Source organism: Psittacula echo (assembly GCF_963264785.1).
Source record: "Psittacula echo genome assembly, chromosome: 2".
NCBI lineage: Eukaryota > Metazoa > Chordata > Aves > Psittaciformes > Psittacidae > Psittacula > Psittacula echo.
The window spans coordinates 146419659-146433007 of NC_137737.1; the positions used below are offsets into that span (position 1 = coordinate 146419659).

General features: G+C 37.3%; 1 protein-coding gene across 1 annotated transcript in view; it reads right to left on the reverse strand.

Moving 5' to 3' along the window:
* Nucleotides 1-13349, reverse strand: part of EIF3H (eukaryotic translation initiation factor 3 subunit H) — an 85896-nt gene that overhangs the window by 13754 nt on the left and 58793 nt on the right. Inside the window, exons 3-5 of the mRNA XM_080611137.1 lie at nucleotides 3307-3474; nucleotides 1703-1802; nucleotides 138-287 (exon numbers count right to left, since the gene is read on the reverse strand). Of these exons, the coding sequence (XP_080467263.1) occupies nucleotides 138-287; nucleotides 1703-1802; nucleotides 3307-3474 (418 nt within the window). The remainder of the gene's footprint in view (nucleotides 1-137; nucleotides 288-1702; nucleotides 1803-3306; nucleotides 3475-13349) is intronic.

A 13349-nucleotide genomic window follows, 5' to 3' on the forward strand; every position in this document is an offset into this window, starting at 1 on the left:
GGGTAAAGTCTTAACCCCATTAAAAGTCAAGGCAAAGCTTCCATGGACTGTAATGAGACTGGGATTTCACCCAAGGTGTTAAACTGTGGTTTGGGAAAGCGAATAAAAATACATCCATTATTGTAACAAGTACTTACCTGCTAGCCAGACTGAGCAATTCATGTCTATCGGCTACTGCAGATTTCTTTTCCAGTTCCCACAACATCACATTGATCAGGTATGAATTCTTAATTACAATGGGCACTTCTTCAAACATGTTTTCATAAGCAATATTTGCCTTTTTCAAGCTGTGAAAAAAAGTTTTAAAAGTATTTATTAATATAACCAGTAGCTTTCTTGTTCTTTTTGTTGAATTGCTGTTCCAACAACTGGCAATTTTGTAAAAACTCTTGATTTTCATAGTTCTGCAATCAAACAAGAGTCAAGTTTTGGTAAGAGAGCATTTGCATGGCAAAACCTCACGTTTACAAAGACTAGGAAAAGCTGCTCTAGGAAAAACTCTCAGGAGTCAAGCAGCCGCTTTGCTTGCTAATACATTACTTACATGAAAAAGCCTCCAGCAAAAGACTGTACTAACACGGTTAACTCTGCCCCTTCCAAATATTTCACTGATCTCCCTGCCATCAGGGTTTCTTAAATAGAGGTAAGCAGTAAGCAGTTAGTTACCACATGACACTGATATACCTTTAAAATCGTAACTACTACAATGAAAAACAATTTCCCCAATAGCTGAATAATTAAAATTTTTACTGACCAAAATAAAGATTGGCAAAATAAAACAGTGTGTGTTTTGGAATAACTAAATTCCATAGTGGATATTAATATACATTTCCAGAGTATATTTTTTTAACAATATACATATAAAAACTACTATTAGTGCTTTATAATAAAGTAGACAGTAATACCTTTCATAAAATCTGGAAATGCAGGCATGATCGGTAAGTTTTTAAGGAAGCATATTCTTAACTTCTTTGTATGCATACTGGTTTTTTGCCTTTCCTTCCCTGCTCCTCTCCCCCCCGCCTTTTTTTTTTTTTTTTTGACTAAACACAGATTTGTTTATCGTGGAAATGTTGTATTTTTACTCCAAGCAATGAAATGTTTCCATCTTTCCTCAACACAGAAAGTTTAACAAGTGCTTTTGCTGTTGAACACCAAGCTGTTTGAGGAAAAAGACTACTCAGGCCTACATCTATTACAAGTGTCTAATCTTTTATAACGGACTAATTATTCTACTCTACTCCGAAGCCTCTGTCCACACGGGGGAGTTAATTTGGAATAAATACAGAACAGCAGCTATTCCAGAATACCTGTTCAATTTTCCTTCTGGAAAAAGAAAAGAGCTTTTAAAGACAGACCAGCTATTTCCTTCTTCATTTCTGTTTTTATATTCTTGACCCTGTTCCCAGATACAGCCATTTTCACCACAGTCTTTACAGCCAGTTTACTGACCACCTCCAAAATCAGTTCAAGTTCCACCACTTCAGCTCTTACTCAGATGCCCAGACAGATGTCCATGCCTTTGCAGCACACTGTATCAGTGCACATCTGTTGGTACCCATACACAGCCAGTTTCCCCAGCACATACTATTACATGGGATTTTAAAATATTAAAATATAGTATTTCACTACCCTCTGTACCCCTCTGCCTCCAAAATTATCCAGCAAAAACGATGAGAAAACATTCTTTTAAGTCACTTACGCTTCTGGAGAGAAGTCTTTTTCTTTGCAAACTTCCATCAGTTTAGGAGTCAGCCTATATGCCTTCAGTGACAACGACCCTTGGGCAGTCTTAATGGGATCTATAATTTAAAATAGAGGAAGTGTATTATTACTAACCCCAGATTAGTTTTCTTTTTCTTTTAATATCTAAACGACACAAACAGGAGGAAAATAACTGAGTAGTCCTATTAAAAAAAATTCAGACAAGCAGCACAGAAAAGCCACTATAGCAGCAGTAAACCTATTGTACTGGAACATAAAATACATCCAATTACACACAGTGAAGATAACTAATAAACCTAAGTTGGAGAACATGGAGGGATCTAGACCCATTCTACATGCAACATCATTCCCTATTAAAGGTCTAATTGACATTTTCTTTTCTTAATATGAAATCTCCACAAACTTATGTAAGAGCTACCTCATTTAAATACAGATTTTTTTCCCTCAAATTATTAGGCAGTAAATTAAAATAATCATTAAACTCTACTTCATACCAAAAAAATTGTGATTTTAGAGTAGCAATAAGCTAATTCAGATCACGTTGCCCTGCTGCTTCGTACATAACAATGTAACTGGTATATAAAAAGATTAGCTTTGCCTTGACATACTTTACTGAATTTAGGGGGAAACTTTCTAAACAAACTGTTACATTCCTAGGACAAAGAAGCTTAACACTTGCAGCATGATAACGGCTGTAGCATGCCAACATGAGAATAAAAGCTGTGTTAACATTCATGTTGTCTGAAACTTAACACAGTAAAACTTTTAGCGATCGGTGATAAAATGAAAACCAAAATAGACTGAAACAAGTGGAAAATTCATCAAGGTCTGATGATGCAATGTTTCCAGCCAATATAAGTATACTTTAACAACTTGTTCTTTACTGTAATCCAATTGTTAACATACTGAAACAATTTTGGGGCAGCTCATAAGATTGATCGTATTCATTAGTATTTTTTCTGACAGATACTCAGGACGTTACATTTACTTCTCAGCTGGAAACTATATGCAAGTCTGCCAGATATGGCAAACTGTGAGTGTTTGGGGAGGGGGAGGCTATAAAGCTGTTAAATTGCCTATGGTTCTGATACAGCACAGAACATCTGGTCTGGAGAGCTTGAGGAAACACCATTAAATAGGCAGAAAAGAAAAAAATCTTTGTGCTAAGAAACAGTCCAGGTTTTGTATGCTTCTGTCAGAGGTATAAAAAAAACTTGGCAATTCGCGCGATGATTGGTCAGTCACGTACAGAGCCAGACACGCTAGCAAGCAGGGTTTGTTAGACATCTGGTCGGGTTCCACCAGCCCCTTCGACGAGGGAGGGGAGATGAAGGAATAAAAATGAAGCAGCTACTCCAGCATTCCAAAACGTACACATCAGGGCTCTGATAGCAAGAAAAATAAACAGAAAGAAGGAAACCCTGTCTAGACTTAGCTGCTGCTGAGGCTGCCGTAGACACAGGGTTGGTATTTACTTGAAAAGGCCTGCCAGGCTACTCTTACAGGCAAAAGACAGAATACAAAAATAGTAGTAATAATATTAAGAGGGGAAAAGAATAATAAAGGAAACCTCATACTAACCGTAAATGAGAACTACAGACTCCTCAATTGCATGCTGGTAACTGAACTGGGAGTCCAGGAGGGCACGAGTGACAAAAGAGCCATAGTACGTGGACTGGTACCAGCCAACGTGAAGATGATCAATGTTTACGTGGCGAAGGCTTCGCATCATTTCCATCTGGTATTGAACTAGATTAAATAAAAAGTATGGTTAAAAAGTAAACTTACACAATCTGTACTATTTTGAGAGACAGCTTGTTATTAAATGAGTAAATTGTATTCTATTTTGGTTTCATTTTTGCAAAAGTCTATAAGTTTGTTTATTCACTGCTGGACTGTCTTCATTAAAATCCAGAGCTTCCTCAGAGAATTAGAGTAAGCCTGAGTAAGCAGACTTTTTTCAGCTGCAGTTAATTGCTGAAGTGATCAACAAACTGTTACACGTCATTTACAATGTGCATTACCTTGCTCATTCATAAAAAAAAAAATAATAATTTGGATACTGGGTTCCATTAAGCAGTAACAATTTACCATTCAGTGACAAATAAATACTGTGATTTAAGTTGAAATACTGTCTGGAATTAAAATAGCTTTTGGAATCCAAAGGCAAATTATGTAGTGAGTATATGATATAGAAGATAAACTATTTATGTCTTTTTCACAATGTAAAACTATATTTCAGTATTAGAGTTTAGGGGACCGGCTATAGCTGTCAGATAGCTTTGACTGCATTTATCTTCAATTTTTCAACATTGTTTCCTCTTTTTAGATGTATATAAACACATAAGTTTGCATGTATGTATATATCATACATAACAGACATGCATATTTATATACACTAAGTTACCTTATACTGTAGAGAATATTTTTTTGTCAGGCTTTTTATACCAACAGCTGTAATGTTTCATTGTACCAACACATAAATCCTATTTCTACTAAATGCTTCATTCAAACACATTGTCTTGATGGAACAGAATTCTATTCAGGAATGTTTAGCATAATCCCATTAAGCAGATCAGCACACCTTATCACTTACCAGACCTTTTAAACAGACAAGACACTATGCCTGCTAGTTAAATTTAAGGAAACAGATTGCAGTGCGATTATCAGATGAAGCAATGCTCAAGTGATAGGAAATCATATGCAGTAACGCTGCACAATCCTTAAATTTTTCTGCAGCTGCAAATATGATATCCGTTATAAAAGAAAGCAACATAAATTAGGGGACAGAACACGCTACATTTTCAGACCCCCACTTCATATCCTTTCAAGAGCAAAACAAAAATCCAACCATATTCCTTAAAGATATGAGGAGACATTTTTCAAGATTGAGCAAATATTTTTCCAGCTTATCGCCCTTTCAGCACAATCTACATTCTGCAGCCTGCTGGCCCTTTTCATTTAATTGCCATATCTTACTGACTGTATTTTTAAAGTAATCTATGCAGACTTATATAAACCCTTGCAGACTTTTTCCATCAGCAAATGTTGGTGCTTGTATTCTGGTTCACAATATCTTAATAGAAATGACTTGCAATTTGTGTTTCATCCAGAACACCATGGTAATATAGTGCCCCAAAACTAATACAGCAAATCCATCCAGGCTACAGTCTGAAATCCCGTCACACACAGCAAGGAAAAGAGAAGACCTGCACAATTTGGCTCTTGAATCAAGGCAAATCTAAAGATGCCACTGCACACTCCAGGACAGCCAGGTGGCAGAACTGGTCAATCAGCTGTTCTGAAGTCAGTATGAAAACCTTCCCCCTTGCCACATCAAAATAAATTTTAAGCCTGCTTTTATTGCACAACTTCGAGAAACACATTTTGGTGTTGCAAGCACGCTCTTTACGCAGCAACCCCCATACTCTAGCAGGTAGCACCCCAATGTTGCTCACAACAGTAAAACTAGGATCTAGCTTGGCAAAGAAGCTCAGTCCTTAAACTTGAAGATTTTGCTGGGGGGGGGGGGGGGGGGGGGGGAGGGGAGGAGAAGATGCCAAGTTACCAAATTTTACAATTAAAACAAAGAACAAAGACCTCCCCAGAACAAACTAAAAGCCTCCTGCTGTGACCACAATTTTGAATTGAAAAAGCATATGATCTATTTATTAAATGTAGGCAGAATAAACTATTTCGGTTTAAAGAAGCTTTTCAGAGATATCTCTCTGAAAGAAAGGCTTGCTTTCATGACATGCTACAACATGCTAAAACATGAAATTATGGCTAGATCCTTTCAAGCCAAATGAAGTTATGAAAACGAAAAACTAGAAAGGGGTTTTCAAAAGGAACTGAAAGAGATAAAAGATTTTTTTGAGAATTAATTTAAATGTGAATTTTAGATGGCTGAGGCTAGACTGCTCCTTGCAGTGGCAATTCTGTTATAATAGAGGACACTGTCAAATTAGAGGTAGTCATGTAATGCTGGGAAAAAGATACTTACATCTAGATTCCTACAAAATCAAGTGATTGACCCATTCAGATAATTTCTCCCTTAAGAGATGTAATGTTAAAGAGAGGAAATAGCCAAAGAGGACATCCAGATCTCCTACAAACTTGAACAAAGGTATATCATGCTCTTAAAAAGTGTTCATCTGAGAGGTAACTGATAACCAAGTTCCAGGACAACTTCTTTTCTTAAACACGGAATAAGCAGCAATATGTAACTGAACGTAAATGTAAGTGAAATTGTCCAGAAGAAAAGGGACTCACTGAAAACCATCCAGATTTCAAGTCAGCAATTCCTCCTCTCATGACTGTTGGCAGATAGATGATAATGAAGGCACTGGCAGAAAAATCTCAAAGAACCAATAAAGCATCAACAGCTAACATCTCTGCCTTGGGAAAACAACTGTAGAAATTAAAACATGATGCAGTCCCCACCAGGGAGAAATGGAAACTCTTTTAACCAAACATACATATTTTATAACATATATTAGTAGCTAGATAGCTCCAACAAGCTGCCAACTTGCACAAATGGGTAACAGCCCCCAAGCTGCTTTTATTGATATCGTTACCACTGTTTCTTTACAGCTTTTGCCCAATCTACAGAACATCTTTTTACCTAGAGTTTAGCACAGACTAGAAAAGGGCTCTCTCCTACCCAGTCCTCAATCTGTTAGGACTTGGGATAGTCATGGGCTTCTAACGAGGCTTCACTGACGCAATGATAGCCCTTTCCAAGCCACACCGCAAAGGTGCAACCAAACAGTGCCACTAAGCCCGAGAGTGCCCAGAACAGAGGTTAGAAAAGCAAAAGGCAAGCGAAGAGCCACACTAGGAAGCTTCTCTCCTCTCCCTATCATTCAGACAGTAGCTTCATTTTTAAGCAAACTGTTTGTTCAGGAGTGTCCTTATGATGAGGAAAACCAACAGCCATGCTTGCACTCTTTAGTGTACTTCCAGCATTGACAAAGCACAGCCTCTGTCTCTTGAGCCATCATGATCTCCTGAACATCTCTCAGGGGCATTTTTTTCCTTTTTAAACAGAAGATTCTCTCTTTTGCTATTATTAAAAAAAAAAAAAAAAAAAAAAAAAAAACCTGCCTCTAAAAGGGCAATTTTTTTGTTAGTCTGCAAACAGATGGGGGTGGGGGTGGAATTAATGAGGCTAGAAAGTGTTACTATAACTTGTCTAAAGCAGATAAAGTGCAAAACTATACAGAATGGATATTCTGCTTGAATATGACTTGACTTGTGTCAATTTGTACTAATAGAATCCCTTGACTGAAAACAGTAAAACCTGTTACAATAATTTGGTGGATATTTTTTCCCTGAATCCAACTACATTTTAAAAAGCTAGTAAAAGATTAAAGAAAACACTAAAATAATGTAAAAACATCTTCCTTCTGCAAAAAGTACTGGCAACATTAGAAAATTTATCTGGGCTTTAACATAAAGGAGGTATATACCCTACCTTACCAATAAGAAAATCACCTACCCAAAATTACATAATAAATCAGAGACAAGGCCAAGAACTGAACACTAATGTGATGACCCATTCAACAATGGGACAACTCAGCCATTCTCTAAATATCTTAAGATATCCTCAGTGAATAACTTCACTATTTGAAAACCTATTTTAAGAATAGGTCACATCAACTGAGGCACTGAAAAACAGAAACAAGGTCCAAATGATGATTTTAAAATGCAAATCTAAGACATCAGAGCCTACAAACAACTGGCAAATTCACATCCTTCTTGAAGTTACAGTTTATTTCTGAAACACTTCCAAAGCAAGTGCTCTTGTAGCAACCTGATAAATGCTGCAAGTTTATTTGTCATTAAAACTGTATTATTTGTATTTCTTTATAAACAAGTCATAAAATCCAGCTCTCAGGAGGTCACATATCAATGTACATGTTGCTGAAATTTAGTCCTTAAATAGTTATCATTACCATGAGGTGAGACACAGTTCAGCCTGGCTCATTGAGACTGCTAGTAAATACTATGATATATGAATCCCTGATCAAAGACGGTCTGGAAGCAATATGGTCGATGGCGCCTCAGATGCTCAAGTCATTAATTTTCAAAATGTATTTTAAATTGGTATGTTTTAAGAAACCTGGTTTTAAGAGCAGCAACCAACACAGCTCCTAAAAAGCCAAGACCCACCAAAGCGGAAGAACTTCATATCCAGTACCATATGCCATAGCCTGGCTTTACCTTGCTGCTCACCCAGCTCACTGCAGCCTATGCTGGACACAGGCAGCACTGCCAAAGGAGGTAATGAGCAACTCAATGCTAGGAACCACTAACATCTGCATAGCCTTCAGTTTCGATTTCACAGCGAAGTGTTTGTCTTGACTCACAGTTCACAAATTTGTCCTTTAACTATGAGCTCAACCAGAAGTTACACGTGTCTTCATAAGGCAGGTCACTGATTCAAGAACAAGGCAGACCTTTACTGCTCCCTCAGCCACAGCAGCCTCCATAGAAAGATTCTTTGGAGCACCTGTGTTTCCTTGCAGAATCCTGGGCATGCAAAAGACAGATGAACTAAAACTTAAGGTTGTCACTAAATAAAATTTACTCAAGACTGTGCATGTTTTCCAAGGGACACAAAAGTCCATCAGAAGAAACATCCGGTCTCCATGCTAGCAATTGTCTGAATTTAACTGGCAGCATGAACATCACAAATTCCAATTTTTCTGGTGAAACTATACTGAAAAACAGCTAAAATATTCTTTTTATGGCACCACTACTAATGTGGATAGTATTTTTAAGGCAATAATTTGTTTCTTTTGAAGTGCTACCATGTGGTAGCATGCGTACTGAACAAGTGCTATACACTTAGCACAAAAAATTCTGGTTTTCTATACATATTAAGCTTTGCCAAACCACATGTATGCTTCAGACAGTATCTTCAATGACTAAAACAAGTTAGCAGATGCTAGTTCAAGGAACCAGCGTATGCATTTGAAAAGATGGAAAACTGATTTATTTAATTAAACACAGAATTATGGAGACAACAGATTCATTCATTTCCCTCCACAGACACAATCTCAATTAATTGCCTAAAAAACTGAATCATCATGACTGCATCTATTGATAACAATTCCAATTGTGAGGATACAAATACAATTAGTACCACAACCAACTTATTCTGATTAAAAAGTAGAAATGATGGGCAAAAAGAAACAAGAATTCAGAGTTAATTCTGGCAAAAGCAGTATTTTATCTCAAAAAGCCTTTAGATACAGCTGAAATATATTTCTTAAGCCTTAAGTGTGCAGAACACAGGCATGCACATATTTGCAGATTTTTATCTATATCCAACCCTCCCACACACTTCTACCAAGACAAATGCACAAGCTCAGGAACTCAACAATTCTCCTATTCAGGGAGAAAAGAATTAAAAGTAAGTATTGCCTTCCTCAATAATATTCATTTCCTTCTCTGAAATATCAAGTCAGGGTTACAAAAGAGTACTCTATTTTATGCACTTCTGCTATACTGGGCTGAAAGCACCTGATCTCCTGTAAACTTGGAGGCTAAGCAGCCCAGGGCCTGTAAGTAGCTAGATGGGAAAAAAAAAAAAAAATATCACTTGAAAATAGGCAAAATTCCAAGAGTCATAGTCAGTCATAAGACCACAAAAACAAAAATGAGTCAAAAGACTTAATTCAACTCCATTTTAATTGCTAAATTCAAGGATTAAAAATAGGGCAGAATATATTTGTCCAAAGTACATGAATTTTTTCTTAAGGAATTGTTATATTTTAATAAGTTAGCTACTCCAGTGGAAAAACTGCACACCATCTGAAAAGCATGCTTTACTAAATCACCTTCAATTATGCTACTGATGCTACTGTTGTAGTCAGTACTGATGTACTGACTGAAGCCAACAGTCTTTCATGACTGAGGCTTTGCTAGTGCCCTGATGCTTTCTAAAGCAAAAAGTCCTTCATTTTATGAGAGAGAAGGAGAGAAACAGAAAAGGGAACTATTCCTTGTGTAGGTTCAGTGAACTCACTCATTTTTAACCTTGATCACAATTCAAGGTTAGTTTTACTACAGGACTGTGTGGTATTAATTGTGCTCTGCAGAAAAAGGTATGGGACACCCAGAGGAGGTATCACAATCAGTAGGTGAATGGTGAAAAGTAACAGCAACATAATGAAAACATGTTTGGAGTGCTTCTGTACCCAAGATGTAAGCATGTATCTCCAGACTGTTATTTATTACCAATTTAGGCAGCAGTTGCCCCTCCATAAGCTCCACCAGAGTTGATGGGTAGAAGCTTGGCAGTCCAGGCAGAGGCAACTGCCTTCACATTTGGGACATGAAACCACACCACTGCATGTGGTAACTGCCCATTACTTCCTTGTTGCTTTACAGAGGTTGCCCCAAGACATGAGGACACATCTCCTTCCAAAGCAGGGCAAGGAGGAAAGGGTAGCTCTCTCACTGGTGGGAATAAAGGAAGATGAGGACAAGTTTTCAGAGGAAAGGAGTAAAGCAAGGGACGGGGTAGCATGGGGATGTGCGTGACAGGACAATGGGAAGCACATGTGCTGGCACTTGCCCCGTGTTTTCTGACAGCAAGCTTAGGGCTCTGGTCTAAGCACATAATCACTGAATTAGGAGGCAATCAAACCAATCAAGCTATCATATCATTTTATTACCACCTGAGCGAAACATACCAATGAGTCTTTTGACAGACTAAATAAAATTCACTGACCACACAATTCTCTACACAACTCAAGATAACAGAAACTTGTGCTGTTCTTAAACAAATACACCAGAGCTTCAATAATAGTCTAAAGAGGACTGTCAAGGTAACTTGCAAAATTGCCTTCTAAGGCATGCAACACGATTTCAAAGGATAAAAGCATTTTAATACTATCTTCAAAAAATATTAAAACCCTTGAGTCTTCTAAAGCATTTTTTAACTCAGAAATCCACTTTAAACTAACATCTTGAAAATGAAGTTGAAGCCAAGCGATGTAATTTCACTGTTTGGTTGACAATGATCTTTAAGGAGCAACTGCCAGAAGAGAACGTAACCTATTTTGAGGGTTTTCTGCCATCTATTTGGAGGAGTTTTCTTGGCACTTATATAGAAAGCTCATCTTCACAGTACCTTACAAACACCCATCACTTAATCCTCAATCTCCTCCTACACTGCAGGTAAACATTACCCATATCTAAGCACTCATTTGGCTTACTACAGTGCTATTTTGATGTTGACTTAAGATGGATTTCATACAAGATCAAAATCTTTATAAAGAAAAAAAAACTTCTAGTCAGCCTACATTGTCACGACAGCAGTGGATGGTATCACTAAAAATGCCATCTGAGAAAATTAATTCTTGCTTTCCTTTAAAAACAGCAAGAAGACGCTATCTCATTTCATAATAAATATCAAATGCCTAATGAAAGCATCAAATGTTTTCTATTAGGAATGCATTCTCATGAACTTCAGCACCTTGAAGCCTTTACTTACACAATTTTTGTTCAATAAATGTCATTACAAAGCAGGATTAAAGGCATGAATAGGAATCAGCACGGTTAAAATCCAACTATATGTTAAAGTAACCTCATATCTGACCAAGCACCTCCTTAAAAAGAAACATATTTTCAAAAATTTAGTAATATTTCCTTACGTTTCTTACTGGCCATTGATTTCTTTCTTGTTTACAATGTGAGGCTACACCAAAAAATAAAAGCTCTTTCTTTACAAAGTATCTACCTTAGTGCTACACATTACAAAGCAATTAAACACACACTAACACAAAAATATATGGTGAAAATTTAATTACTTTCCTACATAAATGTTAATCAGATTAATGTATTTTTATGACATTTTATATTACATAAATGCTCGGAGAGGTTATTAACTTATCTGGAAAAAATTGGGAAATGTTTAAAGATTAACAAATTACATGGTCATTTTTGCTTTTTTAATTTAACACAGATTTTCGTATTCTAAACAATCTGAAAGCAGAATGGGGACAAGCACTGAAACGGAAACAGCCCAGCAATCACTGCACTTTGAAAATCAGTGGCATACAGTACATACCACAAGGAGGTCAGTCTCATTGTGTCAATAACTTTTCAGTAGGTGAAGAAAAACAATAATGACTTCACAGAAGACGTTTGGGGGCTTTTAAATGCTCACTTCCCCTTGAAAAGCAGGAAAAGAATTTTTGTAAAGCTTCAAAATTTGGGTATCTTGTACCACTCTTGAGTGTTTGCATTGCAAAAATTCAAAGGGCAGAGGGATGAGGAGGGACATCTTCAACAGCTTACTTAAAGCCAAAACATCCGCCTTGTGTTACCACAGACACTAGAGTAAGTGGTTTTCTGATGCTTTAGTATTAAATATCCACACGTCTGTTTTGAAGAATCTCTCACACTGTTCTTCAGTTTCAAGCTCACAAAATGTGGTCCATACACTGTAGCAGACATAGCTGCCATACAACAGTTTTCCTGAACAGTCCTTATGGTAAATCAGGATTCATTAAAAGAAAAATCATTGCTACAGACTGCTTCTTCAGTTTAAAGTTACACAAGCTATTCGTTTTCTGTGACCTGCACCAGTCCATCATGCAGGGATAACACTGTTAAAACATTGGGCAGGGAGAGTCAGCCAAGAAAAGCTCTACTTTTTGCAAAACAGAACAACAACATGGTAGCTACCCCCATAAACACATCTTTTGAATCAAAATTACACAATCATATAGCTTTCAAATGAGTTACAGGCACCTGGAAAAAAGCTGAGCGTGTTTTGGGCCTCAGGCTTACAGCTTCTTCCACTGGGGGCCTGCCTGTGCAGAGCGATATCTCCCCATGCACTAGCGAGGCTTGAAGCAGTTAACATCTACAGCTCCTTAAAGGAAGCAAGGAGGACCCCACATAATCCTCAAAATTCACACGATTATAAAGTCTACCAGTTTTATCCAGCCCAGGTGCTGCTGCTCACTGATCAAACAGCAGTAAAATGTCATGTTCACTTCTTTCTTTTCAATAAAATAAAACACTTAACTCTCACCCCTCATTTAAAGCAATAACTAGGACTTTTGTATAATACCTAGATGAACTAAATGTCACACAGACATTTCAGTATATTTCTTGCAACATTCTTAAAACACCACCTGACATTTTTCTGTAACACATCCTCATTGAGCAGGGAGCCATTTAAATGACCATGACACAAAGAAAGACTGAGACATGTCATCAACTAGCTTAAGAGCAATGATCAAACTGCATAAAATCTCCAGTCAAGGGCAGCTTCCATAGATCTCAGCTGTAGTACCATCTATGTGCACTCCTCACTGCTGTCAGCAAGGTCCTCAAGCCATAAGCAACATAACTTTAATTCACACAACGTACGAGTAAGAATCCAGGCAAAGTCCTACCCAGTAGATGGATAAGAAAACATCCCTCCACTACGAGATCCAGGGTAAGACCTTTGCTTTACCAAACACTGACTTTCAGATAAACTTCATCAAGCCCTCTTGCTTGCAATCCTTTCCACAATAAACATCTTTGTCTTTCTTTAGTTTGCAAACAGAAAGATCTGAGAGTGATGGGTTCCCTGCTGGTTTAGTTCTTGAGCT